Below are 19,148 nucleotides of genomic sequence, written 5' to 3' on the forward strand. Positions count from 1 at the left end.
GATTCATTTTCTTTTCTGATTTATAAATGAACTTGTTCAGCTTGCTTTTCTTGAAGGACTAGATTTCTGAAGCTCTAAAAGGAGAGCAACATCATACTATCAGCTAAAGCAGTGGTTACTATATATGTCTCCTAAATGAGACACCATTTCAGTTCTTGGAGATTTTTCTGATGAGTTAAATCAGGTGTGTTTTTGTGCCGCGTTGGAAACCGCTGAGCTGAACTACCCACGCTGATTCTCAATTCATTCACAAACACAATACTGCTTTTTTATAACAATTTTATTTCCAAAACAGAAGTAAAACTGAAAGCAACGAAACTAAATAAATAAAGTGGATCTAATAAATACAGTGTGGTAAAAAAAAAAAAACGGGAAGATGTTAACAATGACTTACAGTACTGACTACCATGATAGTGCATCAAAGAAAAGAAATATATTCTACTTCATAAAAACAGAAGAAAATGACAAATGAAAATGTTACATGTACAGCTATTAAAACTACAAGGTCTTAAACATAAAATAAACCAACTCTATTTTACATTCATTATTTACAGTTACAGCTGGAAATCACCAAAGATTCCATAGGCTTAATATCTATATATGTGTTTCCTTGAATATTCAAAACAACACACGTCAATGATTTCAGTGGGACGCTCATTCTGAGAGTTCATGTGAACATGCAAAAGACAAACACTCGTGTGCAAAATGTCAAAAACAGTCACACAAGATGTTCCCATATGGAATGCTGTGAGGGTGAATATATTTTCTGGATGCTGGTGTTAAAACACAAAGAAATTCATTTGACCAACTGGCCAAATATCACATGCATACACTCAAACTCCACTCAGCCAAAAAACCTCATTTACATGAATTTGACATGTCTAAGAAGACACAAATATAGATGATTTATTACCCATGTAGGTTTTTCCCATACAAGCAAAAACTAAAATTTAAATTTACATAGTAAAAGGCAGAATCAGGCATATTCTGGAGTGTTTAAAAACAGGAACAATATTTAACAGCAGATATATGGTCACGCAAATTCGAAGTGAAAAATTCATTAATTTGATGTGCGTAAAAATCACAAATACTTATGGATGAATTATCAAGGGTGAACATCCTAGGTTTAAAGAAAAAAAGTAAAACTAGAAGTCTAAAAAAATGACAAGGCACATTGGAGCCAGGCATACTGTGTTTTCAAACATGTTAAACAGACACAGTTTGTACTACACAGCATCATCAATGGTGTGATTCCCAGCTCAGTGAGCACAGGAAGGCTGTCAGTGCACTCTAATCATGCCACGAGTCACAGTGCATTTTGGTCTCGGTCTCTCTCCGTGTTTCCCAACTTGACAATTCTCCCTTAGCTGGAGGGTGTCTCGACTGTGCAAAACGCATTTTAAACTACTGCCATCTAAACGTTTACCGCCGTGTGACTGAACTGGGACATTATGAATGTGAGATATGGCAGTATTTATGGGAGTATATGCTGTATTTTATGATCAACATTTGCTTGCACTGATGCTAATACTTTCAGTAAAGAGTAAATCTCATTGTGCAAAGTGACCAACCCTATATTAAAAAGTTGGGTAGGCGTGATATTTGGTGGCATGTAACATAATAAAACAATTTAAGAAATGTTCTAGTTCTCTCCTCCTGGTGTGATTATATCTGCATTCCTGGAGAAACCAAGTGAATTTGTTATAAAAATATAAATACATTTAAAAGATGTTATGCATCTTAAAAGCAAGAATAGAAGAAATAATTATATGAATATAGGGAAAAAATACCCTGTAATGTGTAAAAAAAAAAAAAAAAAAAAAAACTTGCTATGCAGGAGAGTTTTAACATCAACTTTACATATATGATGTCACATGTTGTGTTTCAATGGGTAAAATCATAGATAAAATTTAACTAAAAGTGAACCCTAAAATATTGGTTATGTTTATTTCCAGGATTAAATAAAAAAATTATATATCATTTTATATATAAAATTGCTATATATATATGTATATAGCATTTATACATATTTTTTTATTTAATCCTATTATTTAATTTTTTTCATTTTTATGCATGTTAAATTGTTTCAACTTCTAAACACAGCTAAGCTAATGATGATAACTCGAAAGCTACAAAACTTTCATAATAGAGATACAGTTACCTGGAATACAGTATTGAATTGTCAGTTGCCGTACAGAAGTCACATTCGACCTGTCGATTTCTGACGTCAACAGTGTAGAGGTTAGGTCAGGAATGACCAGGTGACCTCAGTCGAGTTTTCACTCTCTTATAGCACAGCAGAAGTAACAGTTAGAATAGATTTAAAAAACATAAAACCTGGTCAAACTAGCCAAAAGACTCCAATGCAAATATGACAACTCGAACAGGTCTTAAAACAATCATCTTTCTGATAAAAGGAATATGATAACTACTCCTACACCCTGCCTTTCAAACCCCATGTCTCGTGTTCATCTGGGAGTTTCGGGGGGACTAAGAGGTGAGTGCAGCCATAGGAAGAGGGGAAATGTTTGATAGATAGCCTGGTGACCCCTTTTCCTCAGTAGGTACGTGCAGAAGTGTGAACAGATGAAGAAAGCGGGGTCAGAGGAGAGGTTTAAAGTTGAGAGTCCGCCCCCAGGCTGTTGAGCTCTTCGGGCGAGTGCTTCTCAGCCGCTGACGCTGTCTGTTGGAAACCAGCGGAGATTTCATCGAATGTCCGGCCCTTGGTTTCTGGGACTTTGAAGTAGGTGAAGACGAAGAAGCCAAGTAAAAATATGGTGAAGATGATAAACACGTACGGCCCACAGAGCTCCTGTTAAAGTAGAAGAAAGAGAGAAAAAAGTGAGCCAAACCAGCCGAAATAAATGTGCCAGTATCCTTCGTATAATTCCCATCGGCCTCTTACCTCGACATACTGAAAGCACATGCCCACAATAAAGTTTGCGGTCCAGTTGGAGAATCCAGCTACAGCAAAAGCCGAGGGTCTTGGGCCTTGACTGAACAGTTCAGCCACAATGAACCATGGGATGGGGCCGGGTCCAATCTCAAAGAAGGCCACAAACCCAAAGATAGCTATGATGCTTATGTAGGACATCCAGTCATATTTCTCCTGTTAGAGAAATGGGAAACAAAGCTGTCAGATCAAATATATTGTAAACCTTCGGATCACATGGATGACTGTCTGAATGATTAATAACTCCAAAACTGACACTTAGCCATTTAGGTAAATATATATTATGTGCATACCAGCAAGGCAAGAGCAATGGTCATCAATACAGCAGATCCAGCCATTCCCAGGAGTCCCAAGAGGTGCAGGGACCTGCGGCCCGCTCGCTCGACCACAAACAGCTGCATAAGATTAACAAATCATATTAATATTATGTAATATTATATTATAATATTTTATATTTATTCAAATAACAATTAAAAGAGTTAGCACCAAGAGTTAGTTAGTGTTTTTAGTTAAATTTTTTAAATTTTATTTATTTTTATTTTTTTTTATAAATATAGTATATATAATTCATGTATTCATTATTTTATTTTATATAATTAAATCAACAAAATATATACATACATATAATATAAACTATATTTATATATAACATTTATTTACTATATTTTTATATAACATTTATTATTATTACTATATATGATTATGTAAGATAAAAGAATCAATACATGAATATATATGTTCGAGTTCTCAAATCTGATTGGCTGAGGGGTCTTTCCAGCCATGCAATATTCTACCAGTATCATCAGGGGAACCGTTTCACCGTTTGAATCACTCCGCTTTCAGCATTCTCACAGCGAGTGTCATAGCGGACGAGCAAACCCACCATATTTTTATAGATTCTACTGTTATTTTGTAACGGAATGTAGTTTTAAGAGTTTTTAGCTGAGAATGTAGTTGTTTAGACCTGAAATATGTGATTCATATTTAATTATAGCACCTATTTTACAATTTGTTTCGACGTTTTCGGAGATGCGAGCTCCAGGCCGTCAGAGGCCATTCAGTGCTCGAGTACCCGCCGAGAACAGCTTCATCTCGGCCAGTCCTTCAGGGGTTTGCCGCTGTCTCTTATAGTGGTTAAACATGAGATTTAATTCATTTTGGGCACATAAAATGGGCAATATTTGGTCTTATTAATCTGTTAACTGTCACTTGTTTCTGAGCAAATCGAATTGGGCTATGTTAAATTTAATAATTTAATATTAAGGCTATATTTAACTGACATCCTGTAGAGCACTGCTTTTGTAGGTTTGACTGAATTGTACAATTGTGTTTATTTCCTATTGTTATTTATAATGGCTATTGTTAAGTTAAATATTGTTGTTCAATAAATATTATTTTATATAAATAATATGTTGTATTTGGTATTGAGAAAGGGTCCATTAGTGCGCAAGTTGGATTGAGTGAAAGTTACATTAATACGCCATTAGATGGCGGCAAACATTATGACTGAGTGTTTATAATGCTCACATCTGCATACTAATGGTACTCACCGACACTACAGTGAAAGCTGTGTTGACGACTCCAGCTCCGATAGTGGCATAAACCGGCTGTTTCACACCTGCCTTCTCAAAGATCTTTGTAGAGTAGTAGAATACCTACACAACAACGTTAACACCAATTAGTTCTGATTTTCGATAAAGATTAGGTTGTCTTCATATAACTAGTAAGCATGTGCACACAGGTACTCACAGCATTGATACCAGACAGCTGCTGGGACAGCTGCAGCATGATGGCTATAGCGATGGGCTGTCGGTAGAGCGTAGAGCGGAACAGTTCAGGAATGGTGACTTTCTTCTCTCTCATCATCTTTCTGCTCTCCTCCTTCATCTCCTGCATGTCTGCGGCCACATCTGTCGTCCCGCGCAGCTTTTTAAGCACTAAATGCACATAAAAACATTTGTTTACACTAATAAAAGATACATGAATGATACATGTGGATGTTTAGGTGCTGTGGGTCCATGCTTACCTGATTTGGCTTTGTTTTCCTCATTGCGGATGATGAGGAGAAATCGAGGGCTCTCGGGGCAGAAGGGCAGTAAACAGCACTGCAGCAGGGCAGGGATGAAGGTAAAGCCCAGGAGCAACGGCCACGTGTTTTCGTTACCCATAATAACGTCCATACCAAAGATCTACAATACACAAAACAGAATATAAATATAGAAAAACAATAAAAATGGTAACTGAAACGGCAGAAATGTCCATGTCAGATTTATTAAGATAAGTCCAAAATGTGTACCTGTGCCATGAGGATGCCAATAACGATGCCCAGCTGATGAAGGGTGCCAAGAGCTCCTCTGAGAGCTGTGGGAGCCACCTCACCCACGTACATGGGCACAAAACCTGTGGACAGACCAGAGTAAAGGCCCACCACGAACCGTCCAGTAATAAGCATCTCCCAGGATGCACCCATCTTAGAGAAGCCCATGAGTGCTGCAGCGATGAAAGCCAGGACATTAGCCATGAGCATGGAGTTTCTCCTGAAATTAGAAATTTTTAAAATCAAACATTTAATCATCCAATAACCAAGAAACCAGGACTGAATAGTTCAGGCTTTAAACAAAGCCTTAAATAATGTAAAAGTGTCTTAATTAATGTTAAAACTATATTAATGGGTACAACAGTACTTCACCTTCCAAAACGGTTGACAAACAGCCCAACGGAGAAGGATCCAACAATGCCGCCCACAGAGAAGATGGCCACAGACAGAGACCACAGGGTAGTCATGGTTGTTTTAGTGATGACCTCTCCATATCGATCATTCCATGTCTTATTGTAGAAGGCCTCAATGATCTAAAACGCAAATACAGACAATCATCATTAAAACTGTGACAGACAGCACACTGCAATTTACAGAAATATTTCATACAAAGTCTGACATTGTCCTTTATATTTGATTGTAATAATTCTGATAATGCAGTTCAGCACAGTTTATTTCTAAAAATAAAAACATCAAAATTAAAATTGTATGTTTAATCAATAATGCTTTAAATATTTTTAAATTTGTTTGACACCAAGACTAATACATCAACATTATCTAATATCACCAATCTGCTTTGTGTGCTTGAGATTTATGTTCTAATGAGCAATTCTGTCCAGTAGGTGTCACACTGCCTTGCTAGGTATTAGGTAACATGATTTTGTGATGGAAACTAAGACCCACAGAGGGAGTCAGGTTTCTATGGTATCTCTGCGTCACGTGTTTGTTGATAAACACAGACTGCCTGTGGCTAACCCTTATAAAGCACCGGTGGCTTTTAGAGGAATGTCACCCAATGACACGCAAGCTACATATTAAAGGGAGAAAATAAAGTTTGTTCTGTATGATCTGTTGATGTATTAAGGTCAACAAGTCTCCTGCAACCACTTCCTGTCTCTCGTCTCTCACCGTCAGCTGTCTGACACTTTAGGCATGCAGAAAGCACCTCAGTGCATCAGCATCACCTAAATATCAGGCATGGTTAAAGTCATGTGCCTCAGGGCTTGAACCCTCATTATACAAACCTGTTACACAACGCTGTGGTGTTTTAATAGAACCACTGTGAGCTGCTAGTTATTGGTTATATTCACTTATTCACCGTGCAAGTTGACTGGTATGCTAAATGTAATCTTTTTTGCATCTGAGGAGCTAAATTGCTTATAAAATAACCCCCCAAATATGTTTAGTAAAAGTAAAAGATAACCACAGCTGTCCCCAGTCTCCATCCACTGACATTGTATGAAAAAAAGAAAGTCAAATGGGTTTGGAAAAACATGAGGGTGAGTAAATGATGACATTTTTTTATTTAATCAGGTTGACTACTCCTTTAATGGTTCATTATCTGAATAAACTTCTGCATTGTACAGTGTAGCAAAGATCAACCTGGCCACAAATAATACAGTCCATTTATAGAGGAGTTTCAGGCTAGATAGTGCATTATAACAATATAGTTTTTGTGATTTGTGCAGTCTCAGTAAGGGAGGTCTGTTGACAAGAAACCCTTGAGGGAATCTTATCAAAGTGATTATTTATAGAGAGGGTCTGCGTCAGACCCACACCCACACACGTTAGTCCTATTATGGCCTCACCACAGCCCTATCTCATATTAAAACTATTGTTACAACCAACAGCAACACAAACATTGAAAGCAAACACACCAGAGGCCAGAGGCCAGTGTGTACAGAGTCTATTGGTATTTCAGTAGTTAAAACTCTGGATGCACCTATGATAAAATTGTGGCCGATAACAATAGGCAGATAAATGGCCAATGTTAAAATTGTATTCTATTTTGTCTAAATTCATAAAAAAATCAAAACACTAAAAAGTCAAATTAAATGCTACAAGTGAATTTATGCATCACCACATTATAATGAATAATATTATGAAAAATATGTCCACTATGAGACTTGCTAAAGACTAGGTTTTTCAGCGTTATTAAATTATTAGCGTTTTAAAGATAAACTTTAAGTGAGCGTAAGACGGCAATCTAAATGTAAAAATGATGGAACCTTGTTTCCTCCACGGAATAAAAAAAAGGATAATTGCAACTTTTCATCTCGCAATTCTGACTTTTTTTCTCGCAATTGCAAGTTTACATCTCGCAATTCTGACTTTTTTCTCAGAATTGCAAGATATAAAGTCACAATTACGAGTTATAAAGTCAGAATTGTAATATAAAGTCGCAATTGTGTTATATCTCACAATTGAGTCCATATCTCGCAATCTCTCGAGTTTATATCACACAATTCTGACTTTATAACGCGCAATTGCAACTTTATATCATGCAATTCTGAGAAAAAAATCAGAATTGTGAAATGTAAACTTTCAATTGCGAGAAAAAAAGTCAGAATTGTTAGATAAAAAGTCGCAATTACCTTTTTTATTTTTTATTCAGTGATGGAAACAAGCTTCCACAAAAAATAGAGAAAATGAGCATGCATAATTAAATATCTATCAGCCGACACATATGCTAAAAAAATGCTAATACTAGCTGAAAACCAATACGATATTGATATTGAATATTATGCAGCACAACTGTTTTCAGCTGTAAAAAATATAAGAAATGTTTCTTGAGCAGCAAATCAGCATATTAGAATGATTTCTGTAGGTCATGTGACACTGAAGACTGGAGTAATGATGCTGAAAATTCAGCTTTGCATCCCAGTAATAAATAACATTTTAAATAATTTAAAATAGAAAACAGTTCTTTTAAATTGAATTGTAAATAATAATTCATAATATAGCTGTTTTTAATGTGTTTTTAATCAAATCAATGCATGCTTGCTGAGCATGAGAAACAATCTTTCAAAAACATTAAATCTTACCAATCCCAAACTTTTGAACGGTAGTTGCAAATAAATCAAATTCTGCTCTGGTTTCTCTAGACAGGAAGAGGAGTGAGTATAGTGGAGTGAGAATATAGAATCTCTACACTGCATATAGTGTCTAAAAGCTAGAAAAGCTCCATTCACATAAGCAAAGCCTGGCCCCTAGTTCAACATGCATGTCTGAACAAGCTGTGCTATGTGTGAGATGACCTTCACCCTGTACCAGAACAGAGAATATATTTAATATACATCTGACCTGCAGTTAGTTACTTATCATTTTACAAATGCAAATTGACTTATAATATGTAGATAAAAGGCAAAATGTCCCTGAGGAGCTGTATAGAGTAACTCCAGGTTGATCAGGCAGCATTTGGGTGACATTGGTTTGAGTGTGTACGTGTGTGCGTCTACTGACAGACAGGGATTTGGAGACAGCTGCAGCAGTACATAATAAATAAGTGAGGGGGCAGCATTCCGATAAAGTCAAAGTCCAAGGACACACCTGGGATGTTGGGGTGAACAGTAAGGAATTTGTCACTCAGTCTTTGTGTATGTGTGAGTATGTACTCGCCACTCACATTTTGCGGGGCATTGATTACACCAGTGTTGTAGCCGAACTGAAGAGAGCCAATCACAGCAGTCCCTACAGCCAGCATCAGCGGCCAGGTCAGTTGCTGTTGAGGGAAGAATAAAAAAAAAATAGTGAGTCATTTTTGCTACACAATGAATTGTTTTGAAACTCCATCTCATTGTCCAATAGAGCTCTGGTACCAGATGGTTGGCCAGACCTGACTATAATAAACAGAACTATTCTCAGAGGTGTGGTAACCTATTGTTTGACATTCTGATAATTGTCATGGTAGTTGTAGAGCTCATGTAAATTCTGTCCTTCCTCAAAAATGAAAGACCACAGCTTCACATTTAGTTAATATTTTGTTAAAAAAGAAGAGCAACCCAAACATATTTATATCTCCAGTATTTAGTATTCCCATAGGAACTCTATTGTTTAAATATTCAGCATCACCCCCCTTCCTGGTGGGGCATTAAAGTTTATTGTTGCGCAAAATGACAAGCATTTCCTTCTCTTTCAATACAATAGAAAGTATTCACTCACACAGATGACTTCGTGAAAGGTTTAGTTTATTTTTCTGCAGGTTTGGAAGATATATTTCAATACCTCTCAGGGAAGTGCTCAGAGAATAAAGCATTTTCCTCATTCCAAAGAAAAAAAAAAAAAGCTGAAGTATATTTGTTTCCAGACTGTCTGGTTTGAAACTGACTGGACAAAATGTGTTGAAATCTGTCTGCAAAACATGAAGCCTTGAAGGTGAAAAGGGAACTGAAAACTCATTCAATTAGTATATTGTGCTAATATTGCAGTAATGCAATGTTACATAATCATTCCTAAATCATATTATATAAAATTGTGTGAATTATAAATTTATTGTATAAATAATAAATAATAAAAGTTAAATAAGAATAAGAAGAATAAGAATTTCACATTTAATTGAATGAAACATTTTATGTACCATACAAGTTACTGCTAAACTTATTACAAAACGTAATGCTTAAGATATTATTATTATTAATAATAATATTATTGAGGATTAATTGTCACAAAAATAAATGTCACAATGCAAAATGTCTTCAGGTACAAAAAAATAGCCTTTATTTTCTTATAAAAATATAATTACCTAGCATTTTTCTTGTGTTTTTGGAGGCCAAATGTTCAATAAAGTCTTCATGAGATTCTTACTGTATTTGTATACAACATTATCTACCCAATTTTGGGTGAAACAACATCAGAGTGAGGCTGTGCCTCTTGACCTGAAAGAAACCATTCATCTAGTGGCTGAACCTAAACTTGTGAAAGATTATGATGCAAGTCTAATGGATGACTTAGGGAAGATTTCTAGTGATTTAATCAGCACCTATAAAGAACGGGTTTGTGTAAACCCTCTTCTCCAGTGAAGGCAGCATCATCATTGTTTGGGTTCCTGTTATTTCAGAACTCACTGGAATGGATTATTATTTACACAGAGGATCTGGGATGGACATTTTCTTTCACATGGTTACCCATCCACAAGACAGGCAGCTTTAAAACCGGTTTAGCTTAGCTGAAGCTCATTGTTTAGTTCACTGTTTAAAGAGCCACTTGACGCATACGTCAAGCTTTTGACAGCTTCACAAATATGAATATCTGATGACGAACTTAAGCCCAAATAGTGCCATTGCATCACTGTCTGGTACATTCATAAATCACACAGAACAGCAAGCACTCGTTAAAATAAAGTTTACTCAAAATTTGTCAGGGACAGCTTATTCCAGCTTATTTCTATGCTTATTCCTTTTGGGGAATCAACACACAAAAGAATTAAGAGTTGTCTTCATTCTGAAAAAGGTCTTGTTGATTCACTCTATAAGCTAACTCTAAAAAGTAGCTTTAAATGCCAAGCTGTTTTGAATTTAGCATGCTTGCTGAAACTGTAAACAGATCTCCATTCTGAACATTTTTCAGAGCTTGCATTCCTCTTTTATAAACATACAGTCAGCGATGAGAAAGATACCAGTTTTGGATATGTGCACTCCTTTCATTTGCACACACACGCGTACACTCTTCTGCGCAAGAGCTTAAAAGGGGCGGGAAGTAGACACACCTTCGCTTCATGTTGGTGTAGAAGCTGCAGTTCATTGAGTTCAAGACTATGTTGTTTAACCAGCCCTGAAACAGGAAACCAAACACACAACACAAACACAAAACCTCTAGGAGGCGCTTAAATATTCATTTGGTAGTTTAAAACCTAATATTGTGCAGTCAAACTCGCACACAAAAACAAAGATGAAAAGGCAATAAACCGAAGCCTTGGCTCAGCTGACTTCCCGAAAAAGTTAACTACATCCTTCCTGCTGCTGAAACATTAATGCTGATAGCAAACACGGCTCAGAACAGACATGGCAGTGGGCCTGTATCTCTTTAAGAAATTTGAACCTTCTTAATATGGAAGATTTGACTCAAGTCTTACTCAAGGGGAGGGCGTAGGTTTGGCTATGAAACATTCCTCTTCAGATTCCTGTCTTTACCCTATATTACCACACAGACATGCCTAGTTACACACAATGCATACCCGTAACTACATTAACACAGATCAAACAGATATATAAAGTTGGCCTGGCCCTCTCCATGAAATTTCGTGTGTGTGTGTGTTGGGGTTCGGACAATTTCTTAATGGTTACATAAATTTTTTTTTAGCTTCGTCATTCTGAATCCACGCTGCTCACACCGTAAACAGTCACGCCCTTCAGCTGATATCACACACTGACAGTTGACTTGGACACATATTTTGGCTCAGTGCTCATTTCATTGTGTCAGCGTACCGGTTTACATTTAGGATTACTTTTTTTAGCAGTTTGAATGATAAGAATAAAAAGGACTTTTCTAAATGTCATCATTACATCCACAGCAGAGGCAAAACAACTTGATGACTTCATGTAAAAAAAAAAAAAAAAATGCAAACACAAATGCCCCAGTAATACAGGCAACTGGAGGCCAGCTCTGTTGAAGCAACCAAACTAGCATGCAAATAAACCTCACTATTCAAGGCAAAGCTCAGAGGCTCTTTTCTTCTTCTCGATTTTGGAGCCCTCAAAGTTACGTAACAAACTTGAGCTGATTTTTACATTGCTTAAGACATTGAAAGCCTTAGATTCTGGACTATGACGTAATTTTATGGGGAAAAAATATTTATTTTATAAGAAAATACTTATTCAATCATTTTTCTAAACATAGCTTTCATAACAGGAATGATTGGTTCCCCTCAGAAGAACACAATTTGAAATGTGTCATCTTCTGTTCATCGGTCATCAAATTTATTTTTCTGCTAAATATATATATGTTGATTCATTAATGTGTTTGAATTCAAAAATTGTGATTTTTAAGTGTTTGTGTGTGAGTGAGTGAGAGACAGAATGAGAGAGAGAGAGAGAGAGAGAAGAGAGAGAGAGAGAGAAGCAACAGAAACAGAATGGAACTTCCTTATTTTTGTATGCAGGTATTTTATATATATTGAAACTCTTGATTAAAAAAACCTTAGAAAAACACAACAAAATCCCATTCCTACCCATTCCCAGTCTGTGTGTCTATATGCATGTCTGTATCATCAGTCACTCAGGGGCAATACACATCATAAAACTTGGTGCAATAACAATTAAACTAAAGATTATCACCTTAACAACAGCAATGCTACTGAAAGTTTACTTACATTACAGCCTCAGTAACTTTAATAAAAACCAATGGTGTGATGATCTGCATCCTTAGTTAAACAAACAAAAACTTATCTTGTAGTACTTTTTACTCAGTGGTGATTAAATCTAAAGGTGCAAGGTAACACTTTATTTTAGTGATGACACTTTACTACATGTACTTACTATAGTAATAACTAACCCTAAACCAAACCCTAACTCTATAGTAAGTACATGTAGTTAATTAATATTACTCAGTACTTATTTGAGTAAGTACAATGTAACTACGTCACCTTAAAATAAAGTGCAACCAAAAAAATCATATTTCATTCAATATGATAAAAAGAGCACTGTGACATACTGAAATACTGTCTCATCGGAAAGAGAACACAATGACGTACGTACTCAGAAAACTGCAGTGAGAATGATTTTGAACAAACCTGTTCTTAGAAAGTACACTAAACAGGGCACAGCATGGCATTTTGCCAGAAATGCATTTATAGCCAGTGAGAATATTACTTATTTGATACACTCCAATTCAACGAACATCAAGAATTTGTAAATGAAACTAAAATGCTTTATTTGTTCTTCCAATCTCAGTTCGCAAGAAACAAGCTCAATACCATGATTCCTATCACAACTTCAAGGAAATATACTGTTCAAAATAAAAGTAAACTTTCTGGTTGCCAAACTTGATGACTTGTGTTAACTTAAGGGGAACTGGCTTATCGCTAAAATCACTAGCTGGTTAAAAGTAATTGCAAAAATGTCTCAAAGGAAGGTTAGATCTGATAGATGCAGCATTTCTTTGTAGATCCCACTTAGGTTTGACATTCTGTTATCTAATACAATGACATTAAGACATTTTAATTGGGTTAAGTGTCTAAATACTTTTTGGAGCCGATGAATGATGAATATAGGCCTGCAATATGAGGAAGAGAAGCTGTCTGGTTCATACTCAAGGAGAAGAGCTTACTCTCCAACAAAAACAAAGACCTCTTTCTACCTCTTTCACTCTCTCTCTTGGAGCGTGATGCTCTGACTGGCATGTCCTCCTTTTCAAGCAGCATCTATCTGCCAGTTTCTAGTTCTGTAAAGTCTGGGAGACACTCCCCTTAATGACATGGTTTAAGCCACTCACAATTCCACTGAATTTTTAACACACTACAAAAACGATCCTTCTTCACTGGAACACAGCTCTGCTAGGATTTAACACTGCTGTATTCCAAACAATATTATGTAACCTTCAGTAAATGATCTCAAGCAAAAACTCTGCCCTCCCTTTCAAACGTCTCGCATTAACAATTACAGCTCAGCACTGATTCGCCCCTTGATTTTTCATGGAAATAAATTACCTCAATGGCACTTGGAATTCTATCGTTCCATAATCCCTTAGAAATCCCTTTATTAGTGCCCATTAGGCTGAAATGACAGTAACAGGGAAGTACATACGCGAGACGCAGTCATGCAGGGTGTAAAAGAAAAAGGCAGCGTGACTTGAGAAAGCAAAATAGAATTAAGTCCCCTGACAGTTTGCTTTAGGTTTAATCCTTAATCAAATTCCCCAAATGTCTCTTTGAAAATCGAGATTTTCACTAATAGCTTGTTAGTTCCACTTGATGAAGTACAGGTCAACTGTATACCTGCCCCCAATTACCTGATTTTGCAGCCGTCCTGGTGCTCAGTTGTAATTTTTCAACAGTTTGAACTGATTAGACAGAATTTAAAAAAATGCAGCCTTCATAGCAAGTATACAATGGTAAGAAGACATTCAGACATTTCTCAAATGAATATCTAACTCAAAAAACTTTATCTGGTTTGTTTTATCCTTAACAGCCGATAATAATCCCAAAATCTTATGCGTGTGGTTTGGCGGTTGCTGGAAGGAACAGTTAAAAGAACCAAATTAATTAATAACTCTCAGTTTTTCATTTTATTTTTCCATCTCTACCTGGAAATAATCTTTGTAGACAATAAATATTTGCTTAGTTATGCCTAAAGCAATAGAATTCATTGTAGATCATTAGACATGATATAATGGTTCTTTGGAAGTCTGTACGAAACTAATTTCCTTTAGTAGGTACCTTCATAAAAAACAAAAATGCTCACTAACTGGGTAGCTTCTTTCGGTTTTAAGCACAACCAAGGTATTTGGAAAGATCAGGAGAAAAGAAAAAAAGTGAGAAAGAGACAATGACAATGACAAGGTTGTCCTCCTACGCAAATACTAAAACCTGACAGGTAAGTGACAGGTGTGGCACTGCTGTCTATTCATACAATACACGCTGATAAATGTACTGAGCATGTTTTATGGTCAGGAATAATACCTAAGGCCCTGTTTACTTTACACCTGGTATTAAGGTGCATCTTGGTTGATAGGATCACAAGCGGACGGCGCTAAATACAGGTGTAAATGGGGTCTAAAACATTTTGAGCTTGTCCACTTTCGACTGCTTTGCTTTTGGATTGATTTTGTAGTGGAAACGCTCATGTGGTCGAACTCGTTTGGACAGCCACAAAAGACCGTCTAACTAACCGTCTACTCACACACATGTTGTTTGATATCAGAAGCTGGTTTGGTATGAAAAACCCAAGCACGAGGGTCCTCTTAACAACCAATAATGAGTGTGCACATTTCTCTGGTATTAGAGGCACACGACCGTGTGCAATGAATTAAGAGTGTTGTAGAACACAGCCAAAACACTAGGCAGTGTGCTGGGAACGGGTCAAGAACACGACCTCTCTCTCACAGGGTTATGTCGAGTGTTCCCTAGCTAGAAGCCAGCTGCGGCTCTCCTCTCTCTAGGGACAGCTCCATCGTTCCCAGCACGTCAACCAAAAACTAGATTAAATGCAGCAAAACCATAATACACAGCTGTATTTAATATTAGACATACAGTAGTTGCTAAAAGTGATGTCCGGCCTAGGAAAACTGGCATCTTCACCCTTTATTTCAATATTATTTGTAATCATATTACATAGATTTGCTTGGAGTCACTTGTTTTATTTGTTTAAATTGTGTGTGTATGTTTTGTTGTCATACAAAGAAATGTCATACAAAGAAATTATGAACACATGCAAAAACAAGAGAGAACCAATGAAATATTAATAACCGACTATGCTGTATTCAATGTATGCTTTTTCATTTTTGTTTTTTATGCATAGTAAAATAAAACCTGTAGCTGTAATTTGCCTTTTTTGCCCAATAATTTTGTCAGAAAAATACCTTAAAATATATCAAACATTTTCCTCATATTTTGATCATTTAACTTGTAGTGTCATAAAAAAAAAATATCCCCTGCAGACATCAAATCTTATATCAACCACAATACTTCTAGTACAAAGCCGCTGGATTTCACTTAAGCATTCATCTTAAGCTCTAAAAAAAAAAAACCTGTCTATTGTGATAAAAAAGAAAATCAACCAACAAGATCTTGTAAAGTCCTTAATTTCAGGAAATCTCAGAGACACTTGATCTATCATGGGCATCATGCATCTGTGGTTAGGTTAGCCATGTACAACAGCCTACTAGTCACGTACAAGTCTCTAGCTAAGTATTAGTCACTAATTTGAATAGTGCCAAAAATAAATTAAATAAATAAAAATATAAAACCTAGAGATGGAGTTTTCCCATTAAAACATACTGACGATTTTTAATGGTATTTTAAGGTAAATTCAGTCAATAAGACGCAGTCATATGTACTTATCTATTTTCACAATGACCACTTTTATCTTTTGTATTTATAGATTTACAAGGTTATGGTTCATATATATGAATGTATGAATGAAATATATGAATGACATGTAATTAATTTCTCTTAATAATTACCAAAACACTTTCATAATTACAATCATTATAACAAAATCTTTCTTTTCAATCAAGAAAGAAAGAATACATAAAGAATAGTATATTGTATATTTCTTTTCTTGTTATTATTTGTTCTGTGTAATAATGCTTTGGCGATATTGTATTTAAACACATCACGCCAATAAAGTACTTTAAATTGGAAAAGAAAAGAAAAGAAAAAGAACAGAACAGAACAGAAAAGAAAAGAAAAGAAAAGAAAAGAGAAAAGAAAAGAAAAAAGAAAAGAGAAAAGAAAAGAAAAGAAAAGAAAAGAAAAGGTGGCCACCGATGGATTAAAGTGGGCACGTACACCACGATTCTCTGGCTGTGTCTGAAAACCTAGTGTGCTTCCTACAACGACAGCATTTTTGGGCATCACAGGCGCCATTAAAGACGCTGTCTACACAGGCAGCTTACTGTGCTCTAAAGTCATGGCCAGCGAACGCGCCAATGATATCCAAATATTTTGTCTATGTAGGCAGCATACTCGGTTTTTTGTATTGAAACACAGCCTCTCTTTAAACAAACGAGTTCCCGGCATTGACTTGACTACGGTCAACACCTACCAGTTTTTAGGAAACTGTAACACACTGATGTTAGATCATCACAGCTCGTCCACCCATGTGACATCTCTCAACATGTGGTACGGGTTTATGTTGTTTTATGTCACTAAACTAGTTTGTCAACTTTTTAGAGCTCGAGATGAAGGCTCGCGAGGCTATGTGGCTAATAACTGACTGACATTCAGAAAACTATTTAGCCAAACCAGGCATACAGAAATACCAATACAGACCAATAACATTTTCCACATACTGTTAAGTTAATTTTTATCTCTTATTTTCGATTATTTTTGTAATTTGTCTGGGAAAAAAATGAGTTTTTTAGTTACCTTTTCGCCCTCCATAACGTCTTGTCAAATGTTCGATGACGTTTCGACGTAAGTTAACTCAGCTGAAACTTCGCCTCTTTTCCCTCGGTTTTCCAAAGAAGTCGATTTGTAAGTTAAATAAATTGAACAATAAAAAGTATAAATAAATAAATAAATACAGCTTCTACAAGTATGATGTAACTTCAGATGGAGACCGAGTAAATGCCTTCAGATGCCTCTCACGAACTTCTTGCTGAATTCTGACAAATTCCTGACAATAAATTTGTTTCTTCTCTTTTTTCTTATCTGGTCTATTTCTTCTCAAGTTATCGGCTCGACCCGGTAAGTGTGAGATGCTGTCCGGGTTCGCCGGGTTAATATGTATGACGCAACACTGTAGGGAGTGAGATGGGCAGGACCAGGGCTGGACTGGGAATGTGCTCTCTGATTGGCTAATCCGAATGACGATACACAGAGTGTAATGAAAGCGCAAAAGAGCGTGCAAAACCTCACATCACATGAATCAATCTTGAAAGACTGAGTCAAAGTATTATTTGATAAGACTATCCATGGTACACTTCTGTGGCTAGACGGTGATGAGTTAGCATGTGTTTGGAGAAATGTAGTCAAATGATTCTGCTAAAATAATATTAAATTTTTTATACTATTTTTACAAACAAGTATCACATTTTCAAAACTCTTAATACAAACTCCATCAATATTCACTAAAGCGCACAGTTTCAAAAGATTCTTTCATTATGGTTGTGTTTCTTTTCTTAATAACAAAATAATTATGTGGCATAATAAGAATATTTCGCAAATACACAGCAAAATAAACGTTCTTGAACAGTTTATTTGTGAGAGGTGCATAGAAATATACTGGAAAGTGCATGACAGTGAATTTCTGATCCTTAAAAAAAAAAAAAAAAAATTCTTGAAGGGGTGTTTAAGGAAGTGTGTAAGGAGAAAACAATCTTTCCAAAGACTGTTTGCATGATCAAAATAGAAAGAAACCTTTCATGTCTTATTCCTTTGAAATCTAATGTAAACAATAGTAAGTATCTGGCGACAGAAAAGTCTGGGTAATCAGAGAGCAAAAAGACACTCGTGAAATGCTATTATTACTTTTTTAATAGTTTACACTTTATTTCTTAAAGGGTTAGTTCACCCCAAAATGAAAATCCTGTCATTAATTACTCACCCTCATGTTGTTCCACACCGGTAAGACTCATCGGAACAAAAATGAAGATCTTTTTGGTGACAGAATGCTTTCAGATTTACTTTTCCGATCTCTTTATGAAGTTTTTGAAGCATCAAAATGGTAGTTACAAATGCAGTCAATGGAAGGAAATCTGACAGCATTCATCAAAAAGATCTTCATTTGTGTTCTGAAGATGAACGAAAGTCTTATGGGTTTGGAACGACATGAGGGTGAGTAATTAATGACAGGAATTTTCGTTTTGGAATGAACTAACCCTTTAACTCTTATTCAAACTTACTTAATTTATTTACATATTAGATTCTAAAAAAAGGTTAGTAAATAAATACTAATCACCAGATTCACTCCACTATCATAAGTTAAAGACGTTGGGAGACGAACAAATATGGACTTGTTTTTCCTGAGCTGGACACCTTCATTTAAAACCATTATATTTAAAAAGTCTTACAGAAATATCAGGCTTGTGTGGCAGAATCACTTATGCAAAGACATCATATCGTGCCAAGATCGGAAACGGGTGCCCAGGTAACTGTGCTGCATGAGTTAGCTCAAACTGCATGTACCAATGCCCATTCAGGACTCTTTACAAGTATTTGGAGAGAAGCTCAAAGAGCGATTGTGTCTCACTCCTACAGACAATTCCCTTTGGTTCGTGGGA

The 19,148-nt window shown here is 36.0% G+C and overlaps 1 protein-coding gene across 1 annotated transcript; it reads right to left on the reverse strand.

Annotated features, from left to right (window-relative positions):
- Positions 1–262: 262 nt before the first annotated feature.
- On the reverse strand, positions 263–17,653 carry slc2a1b (solute carrier family 2 member 1b). Its single transcript, XM_051896698.1, has 10 exons — positions 17,293–17,653; positions 8,896–8,991; positions 5,643–5,803; positions 5,250–5,490; positions 4,980–5,142; positions 4,703–4,890; positions 4,504–4,608; positions 3,247–3,348; positions 2,906–3,109; positions 263–2,812 (listed from the first exon to the last, which is right to left on the reverse strand). Exons 1-10 carry the CDS (start codon positions 17,305–17,307, stop codon positions 2,615–2,617), a joined length of 1,473 nt encoding a protein of 490 aa, XP_051752658.1. The 5' UTR covers positions 17,308–17,653; the 3' UTR covers positions 263–2,614.
- Positions 17,654–19,148: the final 1,495 nt, after the last annotated feature.

The sequence above is a fragment of the Ctenopharyngodon idella genome, chromosome 6 (genome assembly GCF_019924925.1).
Source record: "Ctenopharyngodon idella isolate HZGC_01 chromosome 6, HZGC01, whole genome shotgun sequence".
NCBI classification, from domain to species: domain Eukaryota; kingdom Metazoa; phylum Chordata; class Actinopteri; order Cypriniformes; family Xenocyprididae; genus Ctenopharyngodon; species Ctenopharyngodon idella.

Excerpts from the sequence above, each read along its gene's own strand:
- slc2a1b (XM_051896698.1), bottom strand. Across the intron at positions 5,491-5,642 it reads TTTGTCAACCGTTTTGGAAG|GAGAAACTCCATGCTCATGG; the intron begins GTGAAGTACTGT and ends TTCTAATTTCAG. Across the intron at positions 4,609-4,702 it reads AGCTGTCTGGTATCAATGCT|GTATTCTACTACTCTACAAA; the intron begins GTGAGTACCTGT and ends GTTGTTGTGTAG.